General features: G+C 39.5%; 2 protein-coding genes across 3 annotated transcripts; one reads left to right on the top strand and one right to left on the bottom strand.

Annotated features, from left to right (window-relative positions):
* Positions 1-393: 393 nt before the first annotated feature.
* arel1 (apoptosis resistant E3 ubiquitin protein ligase 1) lies at positions 394-20,528 on the bottom strand. 2 transcript variants are annotated; one of them, XM_012851581.3, is made up of 22 exons: positions 20,431-20,528; positions 19,544-19,776; positions 17,878-18,046; positions 16,138-16,358; positions 15,461-15,532; positions 15,100-15,326; positions 13,330-13,567; positions 13,059-13,228; positions 11,828-12,008; positions 11,486-11,730; positions 11,327-11,404; positions 11,095-11,236; positions 10,851-10,972; positions 10,639-10,714; positions 8,324-8,433; positions 8,041-8,220; positions 7,642-7,767; positions 5,275-5,404; positions 5,114-5,172; positions 4,948-5,037; positions 4,670-4,845; positions 394-2,423 (listed from the first exon to the last, which is right to left on the bottom strand). In XM_012851581.3, exons 2-22 carry the CDS (start codon positions 19,689-19,691, stop codon positions 2,321-2,323), a joined length of 3,063 nt encoding a protein of 1,020 aa, XP_012707035.2. In that variant the 5' UTR covers positions 19,692-19,776; positions 20,431-20,528; the 3' UTR covers positions 394-2,320. The 2 variants fall into 2 exon arrangements, with proteins under 2 accessions (XP_012707035.2, XP_021165873.2); XM_021310198.2 differs by lacking the exon at positions 20,431-20,528 and adding an exon at positions 19,872-19,895.
* On the top strand, positions 20,274-24,454 carry fcf1 (FCF1 rRNA-processing protein). The gene is made up of 8 exons (XM_012851623.3): positions 20,274-20,564; positions 22,094-22,158; positions 22,307-22,378; positions 22,465-22,613; positions 22,733-22,805; positions 22,916-23,003; positions 24,001-24,095; positions 24,205-24,454. Exons 1-8 carry the CDS (start codon positions 20,562-20,564, stop codon positions 24,251-24,253), a joined length of 594 nt encoding a protein of 197 aa, XP_012707077.2. The 5' UTR covers positions 20,274-20,561; the 3' UTR covers positions 24,254-24,454.
* Positions 24,455-25,462: the final 1,008 nt, after the last annotated feature.

Raw genomic sequence — 25,462 nt, 5'->3', positions numbered from 1 at the left:
ATTGGATGCAGATGGATGGCTAGATGGATAGATGGAAAGAGGAAAGGAAGACAAAACATGATAATAGATGATGGACAAATGGAACAAAAACAGATGGATGTATAAATGGTTGGATGCATTAATGGCTGGCAGAGGTGGATGGGTGATAGATAAATGGATGGATAACAATAGATTAGATAATAGACCAACTGATGGACAATGATTCAATAGTTAAAAATGGATCAGGACAAAAAGGAAAATCTTGCAAAACCAATGTTTTTCCGTACCCTCTTTTCCCATACTTATTTAGACCTGGAAATGCCCTGACTTTATAGGAACTATACTTTATCCACTTTATACAAACTTCTTAACCTGATCAAATTCCTCCCAAATATAGTACACACTCACTAAAGATGATTTTATCCCAATATTTTTATTCCAATACATGGAGGACCTGCAGTCCAGATTATCTTCAAACATTCGTCTGCAGAGGCTCGCCATTAAAAAAGAAGAAAAAAAAAAACAGACAAAAAAAACAAAAAAACAATACAAGCCCACTTCAAAGTTTTTAAGCAAATATTTCACAATATGTACATCAGTAAAAGTCACGTTCAGGCTCTCTAACCCAGAAACCCATTTGATCCTTACATAGACTGGTGGCTCTTTTGAAAAGATAAAACAAACATAAAACAAAACTTTCATTGTTGTCTAGAAGAGGCATATGACACGTAACGCTTTAGCTTTTGTTTTTTTTCCCCCCCTCACAAATAAATATGATCGCAGCCACTGGTATTCGTACCGAAATGTTGCCCTAGTGAAATATTCATATTTTAGTGCTTCCTTCAAACATTGCACAACCCAAACGAGCTCAGATCTGTAAATACTGGAACAAACCTCTTAACACTGCAAAAGGCCAGCTTAAGAAGCTACTCTAAACGCCTCCACCGTCTGAAAAGCCAAATCTCCGAGCGACAAAGCTGAATTCAGAGCGGGCAGAGAGTAAAACTGCATTTGAAGTGTTTTTGGGGGCAATTTGTGGTTAAAAAATATCATCCTCTTGTAGACTTAATGCTCTCCCGACACCCCTATAGGCATATTATTACAAAATGACTAATGATCATGTAAACTCTTAACAGCAAAAAAAAAAAAAAAAAAAATAATAATTCAACAACTATGCACAGGAAAAAAAAAAACAGATAACGAGTGTTGGCTCAGAGTACCGACAACCCTTGAAGCATTTAAATAAATAGTTTCACAATAATTTAACAACAAAAAAATTAAACAATATATTCCCAAAAGGTACAAAGGTTCCAATAAATTACCCAGAATGAGGGGGAAAAAAAGGGCTACAGGTTGCAGAGGGAGGGTGGGGAAGTACAGAGCTGTTCATGCATAGGTGGCAGAGGACATCCTGAGGCAAACCCATAAAAAGACGCTGACTCACAAACGGAGGAAAAGAATAAAATATATCTTATAACAGGGGTTCAAACACTAATTTCCATCATTTGTTTCCTATAACGGTCGCTTATGTTTCCTCCACCAAAGCACCTGTCTGGTTACAATCGGAGGCAAAGGAAACGGATAAGGCAGGTTATTAAACAGAACATGGGTCAACAAATTATGTTCTCCCAAAACTCAATAACTTAAAAACAGACAACAGAAACTGCGTGGCTTCTTTTTTTAAAAAAAGAAAAAAAAATAAACTTTTCACCTCTGGCAGGCAAAATACAATTATCCTAGCATACATGCAGCATTAACTAAATCCCTTCTCCTTTAAATGACACGTCAAAAGAAAACCTCTGTACACATTACTCTGTACAGGTTGTGAATTAAAAGGATGAGCTTATTTATTTACATAAAACACACATCAGTCCCTGATCGATTAAGGCCAAAGTGCTGCAGATGTTTCACCCACAGCAAGTAGAGGCTGCTGTTGCACTTAAAAGTGTTCGTCTGTTTGCAAAATGCTAAAGTAAGTATTATACAATATAACTCAAGGCCTTTGTTCTTGTCTTACGTCTTTCCAAGCGTATAAAGCTAAGCAGAAATACAAAAAAAAAAATACTAACTCTAATATAATTTTCTCCCCCCCCAGGAGTCAACAAGTTCCAATTTGAATTCTATGTACATACAGTAGCATTAAGGTTCATATGACTAAAAAGCTCCACTTTCCATTCAGTCCAACGGGACTTCCTGAATTTATTTTTTTCCCCTCCTGGCAGCGATACATGGGGACCGTCTGGATGTTTGGGGCTGCTGGATGGGAATGAACGCAGGAAACCAGTTCAGTGGAGCGGTGCTGGTCTTTATGTGAATGAGAGGAGCCACAGTGACGGAGGAGTCAGAGCATGCCGAAGCCCTCGCTGCCCTCGCTGATGGCCAGCTTCAGCATCTTGTGCAGCTCCTCGTAGGAGTCGTACGTCGGGAGGCACAGCTGGTTAAAACTGGAGACAGCAACAGACTCGCATGATGTTCACAACAAAAACTGTGTCTTACTAAAGTATTCACGCCGCTTTGACTTCTCCGGAATTTGCAAGGACACAACACCAAACTTTTTTTATGGATTTTATGAGAAAAGGGAACTACAAGGAGTAAACTATTCATTTTAAACTGGAAGACAATTGAAAATGGCAAATCCTTTTACACATAATAAATAAATAAATCATACAGTGTTGTGTGCATTTGAATTCAGCTTCCTTGGTAGAACCACGTTTTGCTACAGTTATCAGCTTTGCACATCTAGAGTTTCCCCAAAATCGTCTTTGCAACTTAGCTCGTAGTTGGTCAGGCTGGAGAGAACAGCAACATTTAAGACAGGCCTCGTTTAGGTCTGGACTTTGACTAGGCCGTTCAAACAAACAAATAATCTAAACCAATCTATTGTTTCCCTGGCTTCATGTTAGGTTTTATTGTCCTGCTGGAAGATGGAGCTCTGCCCCAGTCTCGGGTCTCACTGCAAAAAGGGAGCTAAAAGTAAGTAATTTTTCTTGAAATAAGAGCATTTTTCTTGATTTGAGCAAGTAAATAGGACTATTTGCCAATGGAATAAGATGTTTGCATTTAAAATAAGAACAATTCATCTGCATGATCTTATTTCAAGTGAAGGATATCTAATTATCTTATGTTAGGGTAAAAATACTCATTCCATTGGCAAATAGTGTTATTTAGCTGCTCAAATCAAGGAAAAATATACTAATTTGAAGAAAATTTTACTTACCTTTAGTTCCCTTTTTGCAGTGCTTTTGCCTCCACCGTCCTGCAGTGAAGAGCATTCCTGCCTGAGAGGCAGCATCTGAAACGCTCCAATTATAGCCCCTAGCTCCTGTTCTCTGACCTTTCATTTCAACAGTAGGAACTCTGGGTAGGAAAGCAGCTTCGGATTGCTGTGATGACTTCGGACAGCCTTTAAATCCGACGTCATTATGTGACAGAAACACACATGGATGATGGGAGTCAGATTCGGGCCTGCCGCCTTCAAATAAAGAACTACAAAGTGTGCGCTCTCTTGTCTCTGGATGTTTTGTTAATTTCAGTGAGGTGGGCTGTGCTTCTCTCTGTGCTTATACGTCATGTCACCCAAAGGATTGTGGGATTCCTTATAGCTCCTTCCGCTTTGACTGAAGAGTCCTAACCAGTTAGACCCTCTTGGATGCAGCCAGAGTGATGTACAACAATAGTTTTCCACTGCCCAGAGCCATTAGAGCATTTTTTTCCCCATTTTGGTCTCATCTGACCAGAACACCATGTTTGTAGTCTCTCTTTTGACTTTTAGGAAATGGCTAGTTTGACCTCTTCCCCCCGCCAGCAATAGCTTCTTTTGTCCTACTCTCCATAAAGGCCAGACTTACGGGGTTCATGATTATTGGTCATCATGTCAACGGTTTCTCACACCTGAGCTGTGGATCTCTGCAGTTCCTCCAGAGTTCCCATGGGCCTCTTGGCCGTTTGACTGATTATATTATATCGTTCTGCATTGATTACCATGATTTAGCAGGTATAGAGAAGGGGTTGATTTTATATAAGATTATTAGAAAGGGGTCTGAATGCCAATGTACACCACGTATATCTTGTCTTCCACGTCATATAACAGCACTACTGTGTTACTCTATTGGGGGAAAAAACGTATTTCTTAAACATACATAGACAAGGATCCTTCAATCCTGTCTCTAGACACTTATTTTAAGAATTACTTTGGTAAAACTTTCATCTTCTAATCAAACTACACCACTAACTTCTTTATAATATGCTTCAAAAGAGACAGCTTTTTTGGGAGTGGTCTTGATCCTTTTTTCAAGCTTCTTATAATATTTTCACTGCAGCAGCCTGCCAAAATCATACAGTGATGCTGTGATAATAAATTTACGGCACATTGTGCAGGAAAAAGCAAGTCTTTGGACTCTAAATAAGGCTAAAATATTGTTTAATCACTTTGTTAGAACAGCCCATCACAAACATTGAAATTTTGCAAATGTCTATCTTTTCTATGTTTCATAGATTCAAATACAAACCGATGCAAATAGATTAGCAATTGTGATGCAACAAGGCCATTCTTAGGGTCCCATCCCCAAAATCGTGGCTTATAGTAGATGGATCACTGTTGACACTGCATGTCTACTGTTCTGTCGATGTTCACAAAACATGCTTAGATGCCAAAGAGACACGACCGGTTGCATCTTTTACGTGTCCTTACCAGGTGTGTGCAGTGGGTAATGTGCTGTGTGTAGGAGCTGCAATGATCTGGAATGAGGGGCAGAGCGTGTTGAATCCTCCGGGGGGAAGCTGAGAGGAGCCGGTGGTGAACTGCAAAAGGCGCGCCAGCTCCTCCTGGGTGAAACTGGACACCACTGCCCAGAACCACTTCATGACCTGTGGTAAAAAAGAAAAGAACAGGGAGAAAAATCGATGGCTTTCTCCGATGGCGCTCTACTGCTGGAACAGAAAAAAGGAGAGAGAACTTCCTTAACCTACCTTCTCTCTAAAGTGCCACGACCCTCCGACAATCACGGCGTGGGCTTTGAAGTCCTGCACGTTTATATTGCCCGTGCCACACATCAACAGCTGGCGAGATTAGAGGCAAACAGACATGACTAGCCGATCGCTGGGGGATTTCATCCCTAAAAGAACGCACACCTACCTCCAACTCATTCTCATCAAATATGGCCAACAGATTCTCTGGAACCAACTCGTTCAAACCTGCAACCGATTAGGTAATTAGACAGCAGACGCGCACGCACTGAGGTCAAATGAGAGCCGTTCGCACAAAGAGTCAAACAGCAGCTGCAGACGTCGTCTTACCTTTCAGGAAGTGTTCCACCTCATCCCTCACCTGGCTGGCTAGTCTGTACTGAGCGAGCAGGTTAAGGTAATGCATTTTGTTCTCATTGGTGACGGCGATCTGAGCTCCCCCGGAAATCAGCTCCACCACCTGCAATCAGAGCGCCGACGTGGGGTAGAACGGATCACACGTCCCACAAAGTGTCGGGTTTAATGGCCCTTTGGCACGATTGCATACAGCGCCTGTTCATGCAAGAATGCAGCCCTGAGCAAGAAACCCACCCCCCAGGTCTCCTGTTAAGTTACCACTACATTTATTCCTCTGCACGGCTGCCTCCATGATACAACAATCCACACAGACGTTCCCAGTTAGGGAAGATGTACTTGCTTAAAATATCCTGCTTAAACGCAGCTAAAAGGTAACGCTGAGGTGTCTTTACAGAACAGATGTCCTGGATTAAATTAGTTTTAATTGCCAACGGGCTGAAAGCCAATCAAAACCAATCAAAACACAGGTTCCTTCTTGGGTAACCTGCTCAGCAGCAAACAGAGAGTACCTACTCAACACAGGGATGCCAACTCCACAGATTTGTACACGAGAAAGAAACGTCACTGCATGTGGGTTGCAACTTAGACACTATATACACTGATCAGACATATGACCACCAGTTTACCAATGTGCCGGTTCACCTTTTGCTGCCCAAACAGCCCTGACCTGTCAAGACATGGTTTCTACGAAACACCAGAAGGTGTGCTGTGGTACCTGGAACCAGGAAATTGGCAGCAGAGTTTGGAAGCTGCGGCAGAAATGGATGAATCTTGTTTGGCAGCATATCCTAGATTCTTGACTGGATTGAGATCTGGGAAATTTGGAGGTTGATTCAACACTTAAAACATGTGCTCTTAATTATTCAAGCACCGTTTTGATTTGTGCCAGATTTTATTATTCTGCTGAAAGAGGCTACAGCCATCAGGAATATCACTTCATTAAAGGGCTTACAATGGTCTGCAACAACAGTTATATCAGTGTAACACACATGAATAGTAGAACCCAAGGTTTCCCAGAAGAACAGCGCCCAAAGGGCCACACTGCCTTTGTGGGCTTGATGTCTTCTCATGGTGGGTACTGGTGTCATCTGTTCCCAAGCGACACATAAGCATCAGACCATCCAAACTAATTCTGATTCATCAGACCAGGCCTCATCCTCCCATTGTCGTATGGTGCAGTTCTGCACACATGTCCACTCTTGGTGCTTTTGGGCGTAAATAGTGGTCAGAAATGGGAGCAAACTGTGATGCACTGTATATTTCTACACATTTCTATCCAGAACCAGGATTGCCTTCATCAGTCTGACCTACAGGAGCTCATCTGTTGGATCAGAAACCACAGAACTACCTTCACTATCGACATGCATCAATGACCTTCTCACCAGTTCACCACTGATCCTTCTATTGACAGATACTGATCACTCTGGACCAGGAATACCAGACAAGAGCTCTGGTTTGGAGCTCCTTACGACTCAGTTGTCGAGCCATCACAACCTGCACCTGGTCAAATCTGCTCAGATCCCTAAACCTAGCCATTTTTTTTTTTTTTTATTTCTTGCATCCAACACATCAATTTTAAAAGACAAAATGTTAACAAGCTACTTAATATGCCCCGCCCACCACTAGCTACCATGATGAATAAAAACTAACCTTATTTTAGTTAGTGGTCATAATGTTATGCCTGATTGGTGTATATGCGTCACTGCACAACCCCTACCTGAATGGTTGGAGCAATGACCCGATAACATTACTTTATGTCTTGTTACGCGATGCAGAAGCTAATTTTTCACTGAGGGAGTTTCACTCCCCTCTGCATGTAGACTGCTTAAACTTTTAGGGATTAATCCATTTTCTGATTAATTCAATTAATACTTATGTGACAATTTGGAACCTCAGATGATCAAAATATAGAAAAAGTATGACAAAGCAAAAGCAAATGATATAACAGGACTTAATGTTTCACATAAAGCATTTGAGTTCCTTGTGTTTAAACCTGCAGCATGTTTTTTTTTATACGACAGTAATAGATAAACAGCGTTGTACATGCTCATCTGCTGATTTTTGTTTTTTTAGGAACTAATTCAGTGAAATTCTATGTTTATAACTGAACATTAGGACATTATAGCAAATTTTATTCTGTAATTGCTGTTAAACTGCAAAGTTAAGAAAGAAACCTGTAACAGAGCCACTATATAAAGCCACCGCTTTCCACTCGTAAAGAAAAAGAAGATTACAGCCAAACATGCAATCTGGTTTATTTTATTTGGTTTATTGCGTCTTTCTACGATGAAATTGTTTCAAAGATTAAAAGGGGACTTCCTTTCCAAAGTGTTGCCTCACCTTTTCCAGCTGGCCTGACTTGTTGTACTTCTCCTCGGCAAACACTAGGTCCATTTCACTCACGTCATTGTTTAGGATGAAGCAGACTTTCGTTTTGTAGAACTCCTGGTCGTCCGTCTCAAAGTACTGGGTGTGGAAACAGAAAGAGGGAAAAAAAAAGAGCCTCTATCAACAAACATACAATGTGATTTTCTCAAAAACTGGATAATAAGACAATGGGTGGGGAGCCTTGGAAACCCAGAGCAGGCTAGATAAACAGCACAACATGCGGCCTGGCTTTCTATAAATAATCCCAAGAACCAGATTGCGTTTCCTGGCCTTGTGAAATATGTTTAAGTGATGAGACACCCCAGATGACAGATGAGTATAAACAATAAAAAAAACAGCGACCCCGTCTACCTTGTAGTTCATCCTAAGGCCAATGATCTGCGCCAGGAAGGAACGCGTGAAGCGCGCTCGGACCAGCTGCTTGTAGGCTCCGCCCATGGTGGATTCGTACAAACATTTCCCGACGACGCGACCGGCAAACTCGTACATCTTCAGTCGCAAGTGGGGCGGCCTGTCAGCGTTTGGGTGCACCTGGAGAATGAGGGATGGTACCTTTGTAGTTTCTAAAGCCATGCATTGCCTAAACTGGAAAGATGATGTCCTTATATGGAAATATTGAGGAGGGATAACTCACAAGGCCCTGGTTATTTTCACTGAAGCGGGTAAACAGCTGGTTGGACGTGTCAAAGAGGGTCTTGCAAATCAACTCGAACCACTCCCTGCGAGGACCTCCCCAGTCAAGAGCTGAAGAAAGAAGCCATATGCTTGTCAGCTCGGTGCCTCACTGTAGATAAACTTGTATTCATACCCCTTGAACTTTTCTCTTTTTTTTTTCCCCCACATGCCACAACCTTCAATTTATTTTATCTGGATTTTATGTCAGACCAACACAAAGCAGAGTATAAAGGATAAGTGGAAGGGAAAGGATAAACCGTTTAAGTTTCTTTTGTGTGGTCAAGTTTGTTTGTATAGCACATTTCAGCAGCAAGGCGGGTCAAAGTGCTTCACATCATGAAAACACTAAAACATAAACACACACTGCAAAAAATTAACTAAAGATATGTAACATTTTCTTCAAATGAGTTCATTTGTCCTTGATTGGAGCGAGGAAATAAGACGACCTGCCGATGGAATAAGAATTTTGCACCTAAAATAGGAACAACCGATCTTCATCATCTTATTTCAGGTGCAGTATATCCAAGTATCTTATTTTAGGGGTCAAAATACTAATTTGACTGGCAGATCATCTTATTTACCTGCTCAGATAAAGGAGACAAAACTCACACAGTTTTTTTTCCTCTCAGTTTTTGCAATGCATCGGAACGGCTGTGAGACCACATGTGAAATACATCCATACTGATCAAATATGTTGGTCAATGTTTCTGTTATTAGGGCCGAGATCAACTCTAAACTGATGGTTTTTTAGTCTTGATTTAAAGGAACTCAGTGTTACGGCTGTTATGCAGTTTTCTGGGAGTTTGTTCCAGATTTGTGGAGCATAAAAGCTGAATGTTGCTTCTCCATGTTTGGTTCTTGGTGTGCAGAGTAGACCAGAACCAGAACATCTGGAAGGTTGATACAGCAGCAACTGGTACTTAATATATTTTGGTGCTAACCCGTTCAGTGATTTATAAACTAACAAAAGTATTTTACAGTTTATTATCTGAGCTACAGGGATCCAGTGGAAGGACTTCAGAACTGGGGTGAGGTACTCTATCTTCCTGGTTTTAGTGAGAACTAGTGTTGCGCCGATACCGATACCAGTATCGGACGGGGCCCAGATCCAGCACTAATATGGTGGTATCAGTATCGGCAAGTACCAACAAATAGGGCACCGATACCATTTTGATGTTTGTATGTCACTTAAACACAGCCTTCTCTCTCCCGACTAATATTATACATGTTATACAAGTTCATGAAAGTTGCACTATTATGGCATTTTAGAGCTAAAAGTTTATTAAACTATTGTCACCAATTCCAGGTAGGCAATAAAACGTTCTACTACCCTAAGTAGTCTGCAGTTCTTCATATATACACACACACACATCAATTTAAAACAGATGGTATCGGTATGGTATCGGCCAATACTGCACAGGTATCGGGTATCGGGGCCAAAAAAATGGCATCGGCACAACACTAGTGAGAACATGAGCAGCAGCGTTCTGGATCAGCTGCAGTTGTCTGATTGATTTTTTTGGGTAGAACTGTGAAGACACTGTTGCAGTAAAGAATGCAACTAAAGATAAACGCATGGATGAGTTTCTCTAAATCCTGTAAGGTAACCAGTCCTTTAATCCTGGAAATGTTCTTCAGGTGTTTAAGTAATGCCCGACGAGGCTTCTCATCAGACGGTTGCTTCCGCGATGTCCATTAATTTCTAATAATGGACACATTAAGTCAACTTTTAATACTTTATTTTATTTTATTTTTTTACTTTTTCACAAGATCTCTCATTGTGACGCGTTGCCGAGGTAAACAGCATCAACTGTCTTGCCGTTACCAGCTAACATTAAAGCCAGACAATAATTTAGAACAATCAGGCTATTTGACTGTTCTAAATTAGGGATCCAATAACACTTTTTAACAGACACCCTGCAGCCAATCAGAATTGAGTATCCACCCAGACCATGTTATAAACTGAGATTAAATCACGCACAGGTGGACTATATTTACCAGTTACTGTTCTTCTGAAGGCTATTGGTAGATATAGATTTTAATCAGGAGCATCAGATTAATATGGGGGCGAAAAAACATGCAGGCCACACTTTTCAGATGCTAACCAGTTGAAAACCACGCATCACTTTACTTCCTCTTCCAGACTATGAGCTACTTTTGACTTTGTGTTGGTCTAATAAAATATTAAAAGGTTTTGGTTTTTATTGTGACAAAATGTAGAAAAGGTTCAAGAAGTATGAACACTTTTGTAAAATATTAAAATATTTTTTTTACCTTCTTCATCCTGAAACACAACTTCAAAGTTTTTACTCCAGTCCGACACGGAGAAGTTCCTTGTAGCCTTTAGTGACTGCACAAGATCGGAAACAAAAATGACAAAAACAATCACAGGGGCCATGACATTACTGGGACTATATTACTATTTTTATCTTTTTTTTTTAAACAAGGCTGCTTTTTATTATGTAAAGAAAAGGAAAAGCACTCACTGACTCTAGAATGGCATGTCGAGTGATTTTTAGGCAGGTTTTGGTGCGAGGTTTCTTGGAGTGAATGTGCCTGAGTTCCCGTTGAAAGAAGTTTACCTTATCCTGGAAGGTTTCAGAGCCACCTAAAGACAAAAAAAAAAAAAAAACATGACCTCATTGCCAAACTTTCCCCACAGCACCACTTCCCATCTTTTTTTTTTTTTTTTTTTTAAAGCAATATCATCATTATCAGACCGAGACAAACCAATGTTTTTGTGCAGGAAGCGGATGAAGGTGGCAGCCATGATGTTTCTGTCTTTGCAGCTGAGCTCCACAGGAGGCTGTATGCCATCGTCCACCACCAGAGTTAAATACTTATGGACCGGGTCTGGACCGTAGTAGGTAAACTGAGAGAAAAAAGGCTTGCGTGAGCTTTGACAGACAGTCAAAATGGCCCTTTTTTATGGCGGGGTTCATTTAATTTCTGTTTCGCTTACTTTGGTTCCTGGACAAACTCGAAAGGTGAAAAGGCGCCATGGAATAATTTTCAGGTAGAACTCCTTTACAGATAGTTGCTGTTTGACAAACATGCAAAATCAGGGCTGTGTACTTAAAACACATCCTATACAAAAAAAAAAAAAAAGTACACTACTCACCTTTGGCGATATGTAGCAGTAGACCTTTTTTGGTTTCTTCACCTTCTCTGGTTGCCCCTCCACAGGAGAGTCATGCTCCTCATCCTCCTCGCCCATAGAGGGCCTCCTCTGAGGCGCCAGCAGAGCGGACGCAGGTAACTGCCAAGATGAATTGGTGTAGTTGCCACTGCTGTAAAGGTACGCCTCGAAGTAGATGCTAATGCCCGGGGTGGACACGTTCTTCTCCACGCAGGCCTTTTCATTCTCTGTAGTTTGCAACGACAGATGTGAGTGTTAGGCTCTGAAGACATAGGCTCCGGAAAAAAAAGGGGGAGTATTGGTTAGCGTATAGAGAAAGCTCACCACTGAGAACAATTATGTCAAACTCCCCGTTGCTGAGCGGCTGATCGTTGTAAGAGATCCGGGCCTTGAAACAACCCGTCTTCTTCAGGATGAGTCGCAGTAGAACCTGGCACTGCTGCTTGTTGAGTGAAACCGACTTACAGTAGAAATCATCTGCACTGTCATCCTCCCCAGTGCCAAGCTGGAATAAAAAAAAATAATAATTAAAAATACACCAATCTGAACAGTAGCAAAGTTTGACCATAAACTGGGCAAACATTAACACGGTGGTAAAAAATTAATAAATCCAAACTTTCACTTTCATTCTCACAGCCAACAAAAACTATGTGCAGTGCAAAAGTATTCAAACCCCTAGAGCATTTTAATTTTTTTGTCATGTTCCCACACTCAGCTTTGGTGTATTTTATGAGAAACACCAACAACAGCTAATTGCTTAACAGTGAAGTGGAAAGAAAATGATGCAGGGTTTTCGATTCTTTTCTTTAAAGAAATTTCTGAAAAGTATGGCATATAGTTTGCGTTCAGCCCCCCCCGACAATCCTGAATAAAATCCAACGCAGCCTTGCTTGCCTTCAGAAGTCGCACTGAGCAAACAGATTCCACCAGAGTGTAATTTAATCTCATTATGAATACAGCTGCTCCGTGACATCCTCAGATATGTTAGAGAACATTACTGAAGAGAATGCGTCATGAAAAACCAAGGAAGACAGCTGACGGGTCCGGTGGGAAGTTCTGGAGACGTTTAAGAAGAGAAAAAGTCCTGTTTGCAATGTTCCCACGAGGCATAAAGGACACGTGAAAGAAGGTGCTCTGGTAATGTAGTAAAACATGATGGAAAGATGGACAGAGCTAAATACAGGCTATAAACCTGACAGATGCTGCAAAAGACATGCGACTGGTGGAGAGAATCTCATTTCAGCAGGACAGTAAAGCTGAATGTACACCCATCACTACAACGCAGCAATTGGTATAAAGGCATAAGCATGTGCTAGAATGGCCCAGTCAAAGTCCAGATTCCAATTAGGCCTGGACTTGACCAGCTATGCACATCAAACTCAAGCTGAGCAAAGCTGCTGGCGACTGCTGCAGACAGGTTGCTGACAAGTGAACGCAACAGTTCGTTACATTCTGGTTCTAAGGTCATACATTTTGGCTCATTTTAAGAGGTGTGGATACTTTTGCAAGGTGCTGTAAGCTGAGAACGGACAAAGAACAGGAAGGGGCGTCTTACAGAGTGAACATGGACACTGTAGTTCTTTTCATCCGTGAGAGACGTGGAGTTACTGGTGGGGTTCCCGTACTCGTCCCTAGGTTCAATCTGCAAAGTGTGCTGCTGGCCATTTGTTAGCACCAGGGTGGAGAAATGGTAGGCTATCTTGGTTTTAGATGGAACCACTGTACCTGTGAGAAGATATTACAAGACGAAAAAATGGATGCGTTCACTTCTTTTTTTTTTTTTTGGTATGAATAAAGCTCCAGAAAAATGAAATCACCGGTCGCACCTGGTTGGAAGATCTTGTAATAGGGACTGTAGGCCACATTCAGGCCCCCCAGCTTCACAGCAACCTCATAACGCCCGGCTTTGCGCACCGTGAAGGCCACTTTGACGATGTTGGACTCCGGCTCCTGCAGAACCTCCTGAGTGACCGGGATGTCCAGAGCCAGTTCGATGTGGGTGATGTTCACCCTTAAACCCACGGGCCGATGCGCGGGGAAAGGTTGGCCGTTCTTGTAAAAAAGCTGAAAGAGCACAAAGCGAGTATCGAACCTTTATAAATGTGATCGTGTTTTTTTAAGAGACAAAAAAGTACTGGCATTTTAAGTGTTACAATTTTATCATATTTGTACTTTAAATGTCTTCACTGAGAGCAAAGTGGAACTGGAGTCAAACTCCTTCTTGCGTGAAGCAACCTGTCGATTGAAATCGATTCTGATTTTTGAACATCAACTGCAATGCGTTTTGGGATATTTTGTGTATCAGACCGACACAAAGCAGTTTAAGGTGACGGAAAGAAGGATGCATGGTTTTTAAATTTTGCAACAAATAAAAATCTGGAAGGTATGGCAGACATGTCTAATTAGCCCCATTTACTTCATTACACCCAAATAGGAAAAGATGTATTAACTGCTGCATTCAATCATTACTAAACACTTCAGTAACACCTCAGTAACCCATTTTGGTGCTGGTGTCATGCTGTCTGGAGGCTTTTCAGAGCTGATTTAAAGATGGGTGGAGCTAAGCACGGGTCGATCCTGACAGAAAACCTGCTGCATATTAGGGCTGAACAATTAATCACATTTTTAATATAACCGCCATTTAAAAACAACGCAATTTCCAAATCGCAGAGGTCTGCAATTTTTGGCTATGTAACAATTAGGGAATTAGACGCGTCCTTTAGGTGTCAGTAAAATGTTTGAAGTGGGTTTGCCTCCACATGGAAAGGAAGACAGTTGCAGCAGTGAGATAATCTAACTATTTTACTTGTTTTAGAGTTTATTTAATCATACATACCATTAAGTTCTGGTCAATCAGTTCAATACATAGACTTGCTTGTTGGTTGCACTTTATGTTCAACAAGGATTGATGTCCAAATCAATTAAAAGCTGTTCTCTTGAACAATATTCTGATTAATAGAAACATTAAAAGCTCTTGTTCTAAATATTCCTTGTTTACAAACATCTTTATCTAGACTCCATTGTTGTTGCTTATGGTTAATGCAGAAAAAAGTCAAAATTGCAATTTTGGTTGAAATATATTGTAGGCAGAACGCAATCATTACTGCTCCGAGTTTAGATGCTTTGGGTCTTTTAGCAACTAATCCGCACGGCAAGGAAATGGATTGATTTGTTGTTTTGTATATGTTTAAAAAGACATGATAAATTAAACTGTGGGGAAAAAAAATAAATAAAAATAAAAATAAAAATCACACTAAATCGCAATATCAAGATAAAAAAAAAAAAAAAAAAAAAAAATCGCAATTAGATTAGTTTCCAAAATCGTTCAGCCCTGTTGCATATTCACCTAGCAACCACTTTGATCATACAACCAGCGCTACATTAGCACGATTTAAAGACAGACGCGCTCCATGCAACCTGACTGAGCTTAAGCTTTACTGCAAATAAGAATGAGCAAAAATGTCAAAAAGCTGGAAAAGATACCAAACAAAGATATAAAACCCCACTAAAACACACCGTTTATGGTTGCAACGGCACAAAATAAGGTAGGCGCTGTATATTTTTAGTCTAAACGCGTTTTCATAGTCCGTTTTTACCTGAACTCTAAAGGTCATCGTATGCCCGACTTCCTGTGGTTCCTTCCAGTCCCATGACACCTTACAGGAACGTGGGTCCAGGTAGTTGCCGCGGACATAGTCGTAGATGCTGCGGTCGCCCCTTCTCCCAGGATCGTCATTCTGCAGGAAGCTAACGATCCGAGCTGCGAGCTCACAGAGGAACTTGATGGTAAAGAAAAACGCTATGATGGAAACAGTAATTCCACCTGCCATGAGAAGGAAAGAGATACAGGACAGAATTATTTCTCGTCTTCCAGCCACACAAACACATTGTGTCATTTTTTTTTTTATTTTAAGCATGCGAGGCGTTGAATCTTTCCTTCGCTGAGCCTGAACTCACCAATCACGTAAAACATGAGGTCCCTTATCAAAAAGCACAGTGCCACAGTACAGCCAAAAAGGAGAGCTCCCGCTGAGGAACACAAGAGAAATACTGTCAGGAATAGTTTGAGCTGCTCAATACAGATTTATTTCTACTGCCTTTTTTGCATTCAACACTATGCTTTTTCATACGAGTGCCACTGAGCTATGGTGTACTGAAAACCGCACCTAAAGAAAGGAATGTTGGGGAACAAGTGGGATAGTTAAACATCAAGAACGAGAACGTGACAGGATTTAGTTGTTCAGAATATTCACTTAGTACTAGACTCACTGTGGGAGTAAAAGTTAGGGTTTTACGAGAGAACATTTTGTAATTATGTGCTGTCCACACAATGAAAGCAACACAAAAGTAAAAAAAAAAAAAAAAGAAAAAGAAATTGGATAGTTACTTAGAGGACCTATCCAATTCATTTTCTCTTTTGGTGACTGGATTATTGAGATGCATCAGGACAACACAAACATTTTCAATGGCTACACATGCATGACAAGCTTCATGGGAAACTCGTCTTGCTGCACTGAGTCACACGCGAACAATGTGCGACCTTTGACAGAAATATAGCAACCTGCCTGTGTTTATTTACAGCCTGAACCTCCCGGCCACGGCAAAGCAAAGAGACAGAAAACGATCGGTCTCACCGGTTGACCACTTCTCATTCAGACGTCTCTCAGCCAGGCTGCGGACCAGCCGGATCTCGTAGTCCTGGTCTCGGCTCCCCCTAGACGTCTGCAGGATCTTGATGCCCGTGGACAGCTTTATGTAGTCGTTGTAGTAGTAACCCCAGGCCGACAAAGAGAGCTGCAGCTGACCGTCGAATCGAGACAGATCATCCAGATTCATGCAACCCAAGGTTTTCAGTCTGGGGAGGGGAAAACACAAAAAGGCTTATGTAGATAATGAACTAAAGATAGTTCTCGACTTTAACCTTCAGAAAGCAACTACGCCATGGGGGCTGTCCCTGTACACTATTGTCTAATAAGCCACACCACTGCTGTTATTTCACACAGGAGGTTGTCCCTTGCACAAAACTACTTTACATGAAATTGTGCACGATAACTGCCTGATTGCACAAACGGGTCGTATCAAGGTCTGACACAAACATGCAGCTTGTCCAGTGTGTGAATTCTACATGCGTTTACTTTTTATACAAGGAAATAAGTAAAAAGAAAAGAAAAAAAAGCTCTGCAAACAAATTATTAACTTTACAAGGCTAAACAATTTCCTGTGGCAAGTTTTTATTGTCAGTCTAACCTTCTGTCTGCGTAGCTGCTGCATTTGTGCTTGTAAAAAAAATACATTTAGTGGTCAAAGACACGTTTTAAATTAAAGAATGAGGTGTTATACTTCCTTCCCCGTGTTATGCAATTTCAAAACCATGCTACTGTTCCTATTTCTTACTGTGTTGTAGATAGCAGCATTAATGAGTCAAAATAGTGCCATATAACAAAACTGCCATATATAGTGTTTCTAGGTCTATTCAGCTGCACCATCATCCCACCCGTAATGACACCAACAATATGGCTGAAGGCTTAGCCATATTACTTACATTTAAATTAGTTTTATCACATTTTAGGGGGTAATTATAATCTGAGGACTGTGACAATGGAAAGTTTTAACTCATAAGTTAACAGAGAGAGAACACATCTTAAACAGTGACAAATATTTACTCAAAGCAAAATTATGAGAGTGATAAAGACACTAGATAAGAATAGAGTCAAAACCTACTGAGCTGGGAAATAATAATAATAATAATAATAATAATAATAATAATAATAATAATAATAATAATAATAATAATACATTTTATTAGTAATGCACTTTACATTTAAGAAAAATCTCAAAGTGATACAGGTAAAATCATCATAGAAGGGTAAAATCAAAATTTAAAACTAAGCATAGCTTTAAAACACTTATGAATAAAATCAATAGCATAATTGTAAAATGTTAAAAGTCAATGTTTGGCTATTTTTAAAGTCAGAAAGTATTTCAATAAAACGTGACCGCCTTTACTTCTAAACTAAACTATGACGTTTATTTTACCAAAGGAGGGTGGTTTTCAAAAAACAATTAGTAGTACTTTCTAAAAAATACTCTGCAGCCCAGATGGTTCAGTGTCAACAGACATGAAGGCAGGAAAACCTGCCTTCATGTGAATATATAAACATAACGCACCCTAGTATCTAGAACACCTATATTTAAGCACCAACACAATGTAATAATCTAGACAGAAATGCTGTGTCTGAAATAAAAAGCTTACAATATTTAAAACAACTAATCCCTAAAATTAGATGCTGTTCTCTGTTAAGATATCAACTGGGTCAGTGGAGTGACCAGGTCAAACTCATCTCACACTATAGTAAGGCCATTTCTTTGCTTACATGTGGTGATAGTGCTCTAGGTTCTGGGAGCAAAGCCACTCCTGGAAGGCAAAGTCTCGAAGCAGTTTGATGTGAGCTTCTGCAATTTCCCTCCAGCTCTGCTGCTCTTTCACCACCTCCTCCAGACGACTCAGAGCGCTCACACTCAGTTCTTCCAGCGTCTGAACATCTGTGGGATGCGTAAAAAAAAAAAAAAACAGAATACAAGTTTCTAAAATTACTAAAATGTTCCAAGACTCTGCTGATGTCTCTACTATGAAATATGCAAGTTTGGCAACCAAAAGTCAAAACAAAAACGGTTTCCTTTAAATTACATAGACTGGTTATACGGTAAAGGTTTTAAAACAAGTGCAAACAGGACAGCAAGAAGTGAACATTCAGTTTGCTGCGTTATTATTAGAAATCCCCCAGTCGGTCAGTCTCCATAATAAAAAAAAATTAAATAAAAAAAAAAAACATTTTTGTAAAAAAAATAAAATAATTAATAGCATCTAAACTAGGACTTCCCACTACAGAAAGTACTTTATGTATTAATTTTAACAAACAATATTCAGATAAAAGGTCAGAGGCACTTGCTTCGATGCACAAATGAGAATACCCTTGAAAATCCTTAATTTTCAGTTAGTTTCTAACTGTGTATGTGTGTGTGGTGGAGGGGGGCTTCTCACGATCTCTCACCAATATTTTATTTTCCTTAAGAATCTAATATAATCATAACTCAAAATATTTACTGCCATTTGTTGTTTAACCCAGGAGAAAACAGTTTTACGTGGGCATCATCATGTTCTGGTAACATCACTGTTTGAAACAAAAAGAGATTAAAAATAGCCATAAATTTGCTTGTATTCATCGAAAGTTATATCCTTATTGTGACATTTACCAAAATTATCATATATCACACGTTTTCCTAATAATGAGTAGCCCTGACTGAGCTATATTCCAGATATAAACTGATCGAATATGTGAGCGATATGTTAAATAACAGACTTTCAGGATTTAAGTAAAAAGTTTACTTTAGCAGAATGTCTTGTTGTTCAAAGCCAGAATAATCTCTGATAAAAATACAGCAGGGGTCACCAACCTTTTTGAAACTGAGAGCCAATTCCTCAGTACTGGGCTACCTGTAATGACCTTTGAACAAGCTCACCTTAACTTTATGTAATATAAATATGTTTTTTGTCATTTTTACATCTATGTAAATACAACTATGATTAAAAAAGTAAGAGCAACTGGAGAGTTGTGCAATTTCTTTGAACAGGCTTGAGGTCCTGGGGGGGCTATATCTGGTTGGTGACCCCTGGTCTACAGCAATGAATGACATCTTTCACATGAATAAAATTAAAAAAATTATAAAATATAATTTGTTGAATGGTTCAAGGCAATACATTTAATGTGATTTTGTGTCAGAACCTAATACAGGTTTTTAGAAACTTAGGGACAAAACAGGAGTGTGGTAATATTTTAAATCTATTGCTCTTTCACATCATTTGTCTTCACGTACGACTCTTTAAAATCCAGCTAACATTCATACTTTAACCAAAGCACTGTTCATGTGTTAACATCCACCTTGACAATAATACAAAATCTATTCGAAACACCAGTGGCACACCAAAAACCGAAATCAAGTCAGAAACCGTTGCATAGTGAAGAAAAACAGCAGCAGTACCTTCAAATAAGTGCCTGTATTGAGAAAGGCTATGTACTTGGAGCCATTCCTCAATCTGACTCTCTTTTCTTTTCTTCCACCGTATTTCCCAGAACAAGATCCACGACACTGAGCAGAAGAGGAGAGTCAGGAAGAAGCGGCGGTCCATCAGACCATCCTTAAGCCTTTCACTCAGATCTCTCCGTACTCCCCCTTACGAGAATTGCCACACGCCACTGGGCAAGTCCGAACTCCTGCAAAGGAATGCAAAAAAATAAATAAAAAAAATGCAAATAAAACACTCTCCGACAAGCATATGCTTTTCACAAAACGAATAAGTACTTCTTACTTTGAGCTTCTCAATCAATAAAACACGAGGTGTGCAGATGAATGGGTACACTACGTGCAAAATAACTGTCCTTGTAAATACCTTAAATAATAAGAAGACTCACAAAATGACGAACTCAACCTGAAACCTGTTTATAATCCTATTCGAAAGCAAAACAGTGAAACTGAAGCGCTGCCTGGGTTAGCTTGTTTTATTATGGTATCGGCTACTAATGGCAGACACCTAACGAATAATCTATTTTAACATTGAGGCCGTGAAAGGAGAGGTGGGGGACTAAAAGGTGAGAAACAATAAAGTGAACTGCAACATCATCAATTTTCAATGCCCGGAGGCAGGCTGCTGCTGCAGCAGCATTCAGAAAGGAAACACAACGCTAACAGTTAGCCAAGTTAGCCAAGCGTCCTTTTAGAAAGCCCGGCGCGAAGACGTGGAGGTTATCAAGCCGCCCCCATCCACGTATCTTTGCGGACAACTACCTGCAACCTCCGAGGTGCAAAGCGCATCATTTTAACCAAAAGGCGTCTGCAAATACCGCACGGTAATCAAACGTTGCATCTACCTTCGTCTGTCAGCCGTTAGCATAGCAACCGGAACATACGCAGAAAGTCGTCGCTTTTTTAACACGTCACAGCGTCGACACACGAGGGGCGAAGAGGCAGCTAACTTCGGTTAGTTCTGAAATTCCGAAACATGGTAAGTGGTTCCTCGCTTTTTTACACCATGGTTGCTCATCAACATGTCCAGTGCTGTCTTACTAGTTGACTTATTTTTATTTTGGCTGTTGCGCCTCAAAGTGTGATGGAGTCTTGTTTTTGAGATAAGCTAACTTTAGCGCAGCAAGCCTAGCTGGCGTTACAATCACAAGCCAGCGTTACAATCCTACCTGATTGTTCGAATAAATTTCATTTCATTTCATTTCATTTCAATCCTACCTGATAAAAATAAGATTAATTTAGATTATCCATGAATCACAATATCATCAAAAAATATATTTGTACATTTTATATAGGTTGGTTGCGCACGCGTTGGTTTATTTTAAGCATTTTCTTTTAACCTGATTATGGCATTAAACTAAATTAAAACCCAAAGTCCCAGAAAAACTGAATGTCACTCAAGCCATTTTAAAAGTTCATGGAGAAATCTTAAATTATATAAGTAACCCTTAATATCTTTACTAAAGAAGTACAGAGTGTTGTATTCAGGTATATTATTGGAAAGTTGAGTGGAAGGAAAAAGTGATGTAACAGGAGTGACTGCAACCTTGAGAGGATAGTGAAGAAAATCCCATTCTTGAGCTTGGAGGAGACTCATAAGACATGGACAGGAGTTAGTGCAGCAAGAGCCACGGCACATACGTATCCGTAACACGGTATGTAGCTTATCTATTCTGTGTCTTAAGCCACTCCTGAAGGAAATACATCAAAAGCATCTCAGGTAAAGAGAAAAAATGGCTGGTCTTGGGATTTTATTTAGATGCCAATGCCCTAAAGTCTGGTGGAAGGGTGGAGAGGCAAAGGATCCAGGTTGCTGGGAGTCTAGTGTGATATGGAGAGACAGGACATGTGCTGGTGCTGGTCCATTGGGTTTGCTAAAGTCAAACGTCAGCTCAAGTGTCTGTCAGGAAAGCTGACAGAGAACTGCTTCCTTCTTCCAGTAGAACTTGGGAACTCTCCACAATGCCAAAGGGGCCATTCAGTACATGGTTCAATGGTTCAATGGCCAAAATGCATAAAAGGAAAAATTAGGACTATCTCATAATATATAAATGCAATCACTTTCTGATGATATTCTTTATTGAGCTGTAACAGTGTCATTCATCATAGCCCGTTTTCTAATATAGCTTGACTTTTGATAGAAGTTTTAACCTTGTTCAGGTTTTTTTTAAGTGTATTTAATTTACGTCAAATAACTACTATAAACTAGTCGTTCCTTAGGTTGAGATTGTGAATCAGAAAGTGTGAGGTCTTGAGCTCCTTATAAAAAAAATCTAAGTAAACAACAAAAATGATATTGGCAAAAACATGTTTATACTATAATGTTACATTAGCTAGGAAGAAAACAGTAGTTTGAAATAGTTAGGCAAACAATAATTGATTTACTAATCATAACTCTATATCCAACCAACGGTCAGTAGCATCTTTTACCATTAGTGTTTTGTAAACCACACATTTAATAGGACTTATTTTGTTGTTTGGTTTGATATCTCTCTGTGTTTATTTCAGGGGAAACAGAAGACAAAGAAGTTTGCTGCGATGAAAAGAATGATTAATCTTAGAGATCAAAGGATGTAAGTTGTAATATCTGCAGTTTATTTTTAATGCTTATTTTTTTCTGTTAAACGTTCTGTTTGAATTCTTTGTTCTGCTTGTTTATCTCATGAATTCCCCATTTAAGAACAACATTCTTTGACCTTGACATTGTTGACATGTTTTCAGAAAAGAAAAGGACCGTGCTAAACCAAAAGAAAAGAAGAAGAAAGATCCTTCCGAACTTAAGGAGCGGGAAGTGTATGTTTGCCATTCAACTGGAAAAAAATGTATCTTAACATGTGGTTGGTTGCCTTTTTAACTTTTTCTTTTGGTTCTCATCGCAGCACAAAGTATCCGTCATGCCTGTTCTTCCAGTACAACACTCAGCTTGGCCCGCCGTACCACATTCTTGTCGATACCAATTTCATCAACTTTTCCATTAAGGCCAAGCTGGACATTGTTCAGTCTATGATGGACTGCTTGTACGCTAAATGTGAGACATATTAGAATTCTAAATGAAGACTTAATAAATGTTCTGTTGGAGAATGTTGTCATTTAATGATGAGCGATACGATTAAATCCTTTCCCCCCCCGATATGTGATCTGCTCCAGGTATACCTTATATCACAGACTGTGTGATGGCCGAGATCGAGAAGCTCGGAATGAAATATAGAGTTGCTCTTAGGTATCATCTTCAGCAATCGTTTAATTTTGCGGACATAATATTTGTGTAGTTCTTCTTTTCCACCGTAACAATATTTTCTCTCTTTTTTTTTTTTGTCGTTTGTCTTACAGGATAGCCAAGGATCCACGCTTTGAGCGCCTGCCATGCACACATAAGGGAACATACGCTGATGACTGTTTAGTCCAAAGGGTGACCCAGGTAAAATTAATGCTTAGTTGTACACATCCAATGTAAAGCTGAGGTTACTTTAATGATAAACCAAGTATTTATTGGGAAAATGAAGACCCTAAGCTATATTGTGGTATCAAAGAGCTAAATTAGTATAATGACAGACTTTAGCCTTGGTATCTGAATGAATACGCTCATAAAAAACAAGCTAAAAAAGATTAATCGGTGAAATGAAGCTCATTCATCAGAGCTCTGATATATGATGGAGCTTCATTATTAAGGAGAAGGAGAATTTTAAATTCTATTCTTGATTTAACAGGAAGTCAGTGAAGGGAATCTAAAATAGGAGAAATATGATCCCTCTTGTTGATTTTTCTCACAACTCTTGCTGCAGCATTTTGGATCAGCTGAAGGCTTCGAACTGCAGTTTTGTGGACTTCCTGAGAGCAAAGAAATACAGTTGTTGATCTTTTGAAGTAACAAATATATGGAGTAATTTCTCAGCATCACTCCTTGACAGAATATTTTTGAGTCCATTTGCTGATTAGAGTGCGGCTCCATGTGTCTTTAATACTGGACCTTTTAACAATATTCTACTTTCCTGAGATACTGAATTTGGGGGTTTCATTAGTTGTCAGTTATAATCATTAAAATTAAAATAAACACTTGAAATATGCCAGTCTGTGTGTAATAAATTAATATAATATATGTTTCACTTTCTGAATGGAAGTGCTGAAAAAAAAATTAACTTTTTCATGATATTCTAATTATATAACCAGCATTTGTATATGGAGAAGCACAAGATGGTCAAATTAATGGCAGGCATTATTTTTTTTTATTAAACAGTCTTAGTGTTACTTTTCCTGTCTGGCTGCTTCTCTTGACTGTCATATTCTATTCAATTTTACAAAGACTAAAAATTTGGAATGTCATTTTAGCATCATGTTGTGGTGTGGATGTTTGTGTTTTATAAAGTAGTCTATGTCTTGTGAAAATAGAGATTGATAGCATAAAACTTTGTGTGCAGCACAAGTGTTACATCCTGGCCACCGTGGACAGAGATCTGAAGAGAAGAGTGAGGAAGATACCAGGAGTGCCCATCATGTACATCTCAAATCACAGGTAACAAATATCCAAATGTTCTCTCCCAATCTGGAAAATTTTGGACATTTAAGTGTTAAAACCAAACCAGAAAACATACTTTTGTTAATATTTTTTTTTCCACTTGCAGGTATAATATTGAGCGGATGCCTGACGACTATGGTGCTCCAAGGTTTTAATCTTTCTGCCCAGACGTTAGCCTTGTAAATAGATTCCTATTGACTGTTGTTTCTTCTTGTGCATTATAAGCATACAGGTGTTGAGGTTTGATTTTTCTGATGGATTTGGTAATATTTCAGCCATTCAAATTTCATTAAGCTTTGTGACCATGATGCGTTTTGTTCCAATTTGAGTTATGAATAAATGAATCACTGACTGAACTGTTTTTCCTATTTTTTTTATTTTTTTTACTTGGAGCAATAACATTAATGACCAGAAACTGACAAAAAGTAATACAACTTTCCCACATATCTCTGATCTACGTACAGGTGCACCTCAATAAATTAGAACGTCGTGAGAGTTAATTTATTTCAGTAATTAGATTGAAAAAGTAAAATTCATTAAACACACAGAGATATATTTCAACCCTTTATTTCTGTTAACTTTGATGATTATGGCTTACATTTAATGAAATGTCCAATTCTGTTTAGCAGAAAATTAAAATACTACATGTTATACTGCAAGACATGTGACACATACTACAAGACAATTTAAAAAGGATTTATACAAGAGAATTGTCAGCCTACTATAAAGTATGTCCATGTAGAGTACAGTAAGTTTATTTGTACAGCACATTTCAGCAGCAAAGCGATTCAAAGTGCTTTACATCATACAAACAGAAACACATGGAAATGGTTGAGACCAGGAAAGCTATAAATTGTATAAAGTGAAAACATCAATAAACATCAAATATGTTGGTCAATGTTCCTGCTCTTATGGGTCGACGGCAACTCCGGTGAGCTATCTGTCTTGATTTATAGGAACTCAGTGTTTCGGCTGTTTCGCCGTTTTTCTGGACGCTTGTTCCAGATCTGTGGAGCATAGAACCTGAATGCTGCTTAGAATCAGCCTGAGGCTCTGCTGAGAAGTAAAGGAAGCCCAGGTTGCTTTACTGGTGACCATCAGCTCGTCTACACAGTCTGTTCTAGTGTCTGTCATCTTCACGGTACTCCATGGATTCTGTATGGGGTTAAGATCAGGTGAGGTCTTGGATATCGAGCAAATAATACCAAGGTCAATAAAGAGTGTAAGTAGCTGCCAAGTCCTGCTGGGAAGTGAGATCTGCATCTCTGTAAGGATTGACAGCAGAGGGCAGCATGCAGAGTTTAAATCTTTCCTGGTAGGTGGCTGTGCTGACTTGATTAAAAATGCGCACAGGCAGCAGAAGA

Source organism: Fundulus heteroclitus, chromosome 19, assembly GCF_011125445.2.
Source record: "Fundulus heteroclitus isolate FHET01 chromosome 19, MU-UCD_Fhet_4.1, whole genome shotgun sequence".
Taxonomy (NCBI): Eukaryota; Metazoa; Chordata; class Actinopteri; order Cyprinodontiformes; family Fundulidae; genus Fundulus; species Fundulus heteroclitus.
The sequence above is the reverse complement of the archived record's forward strand: the minus strand, read 5'-3'. Positions and strand labels throughout refer to the sequence as shown.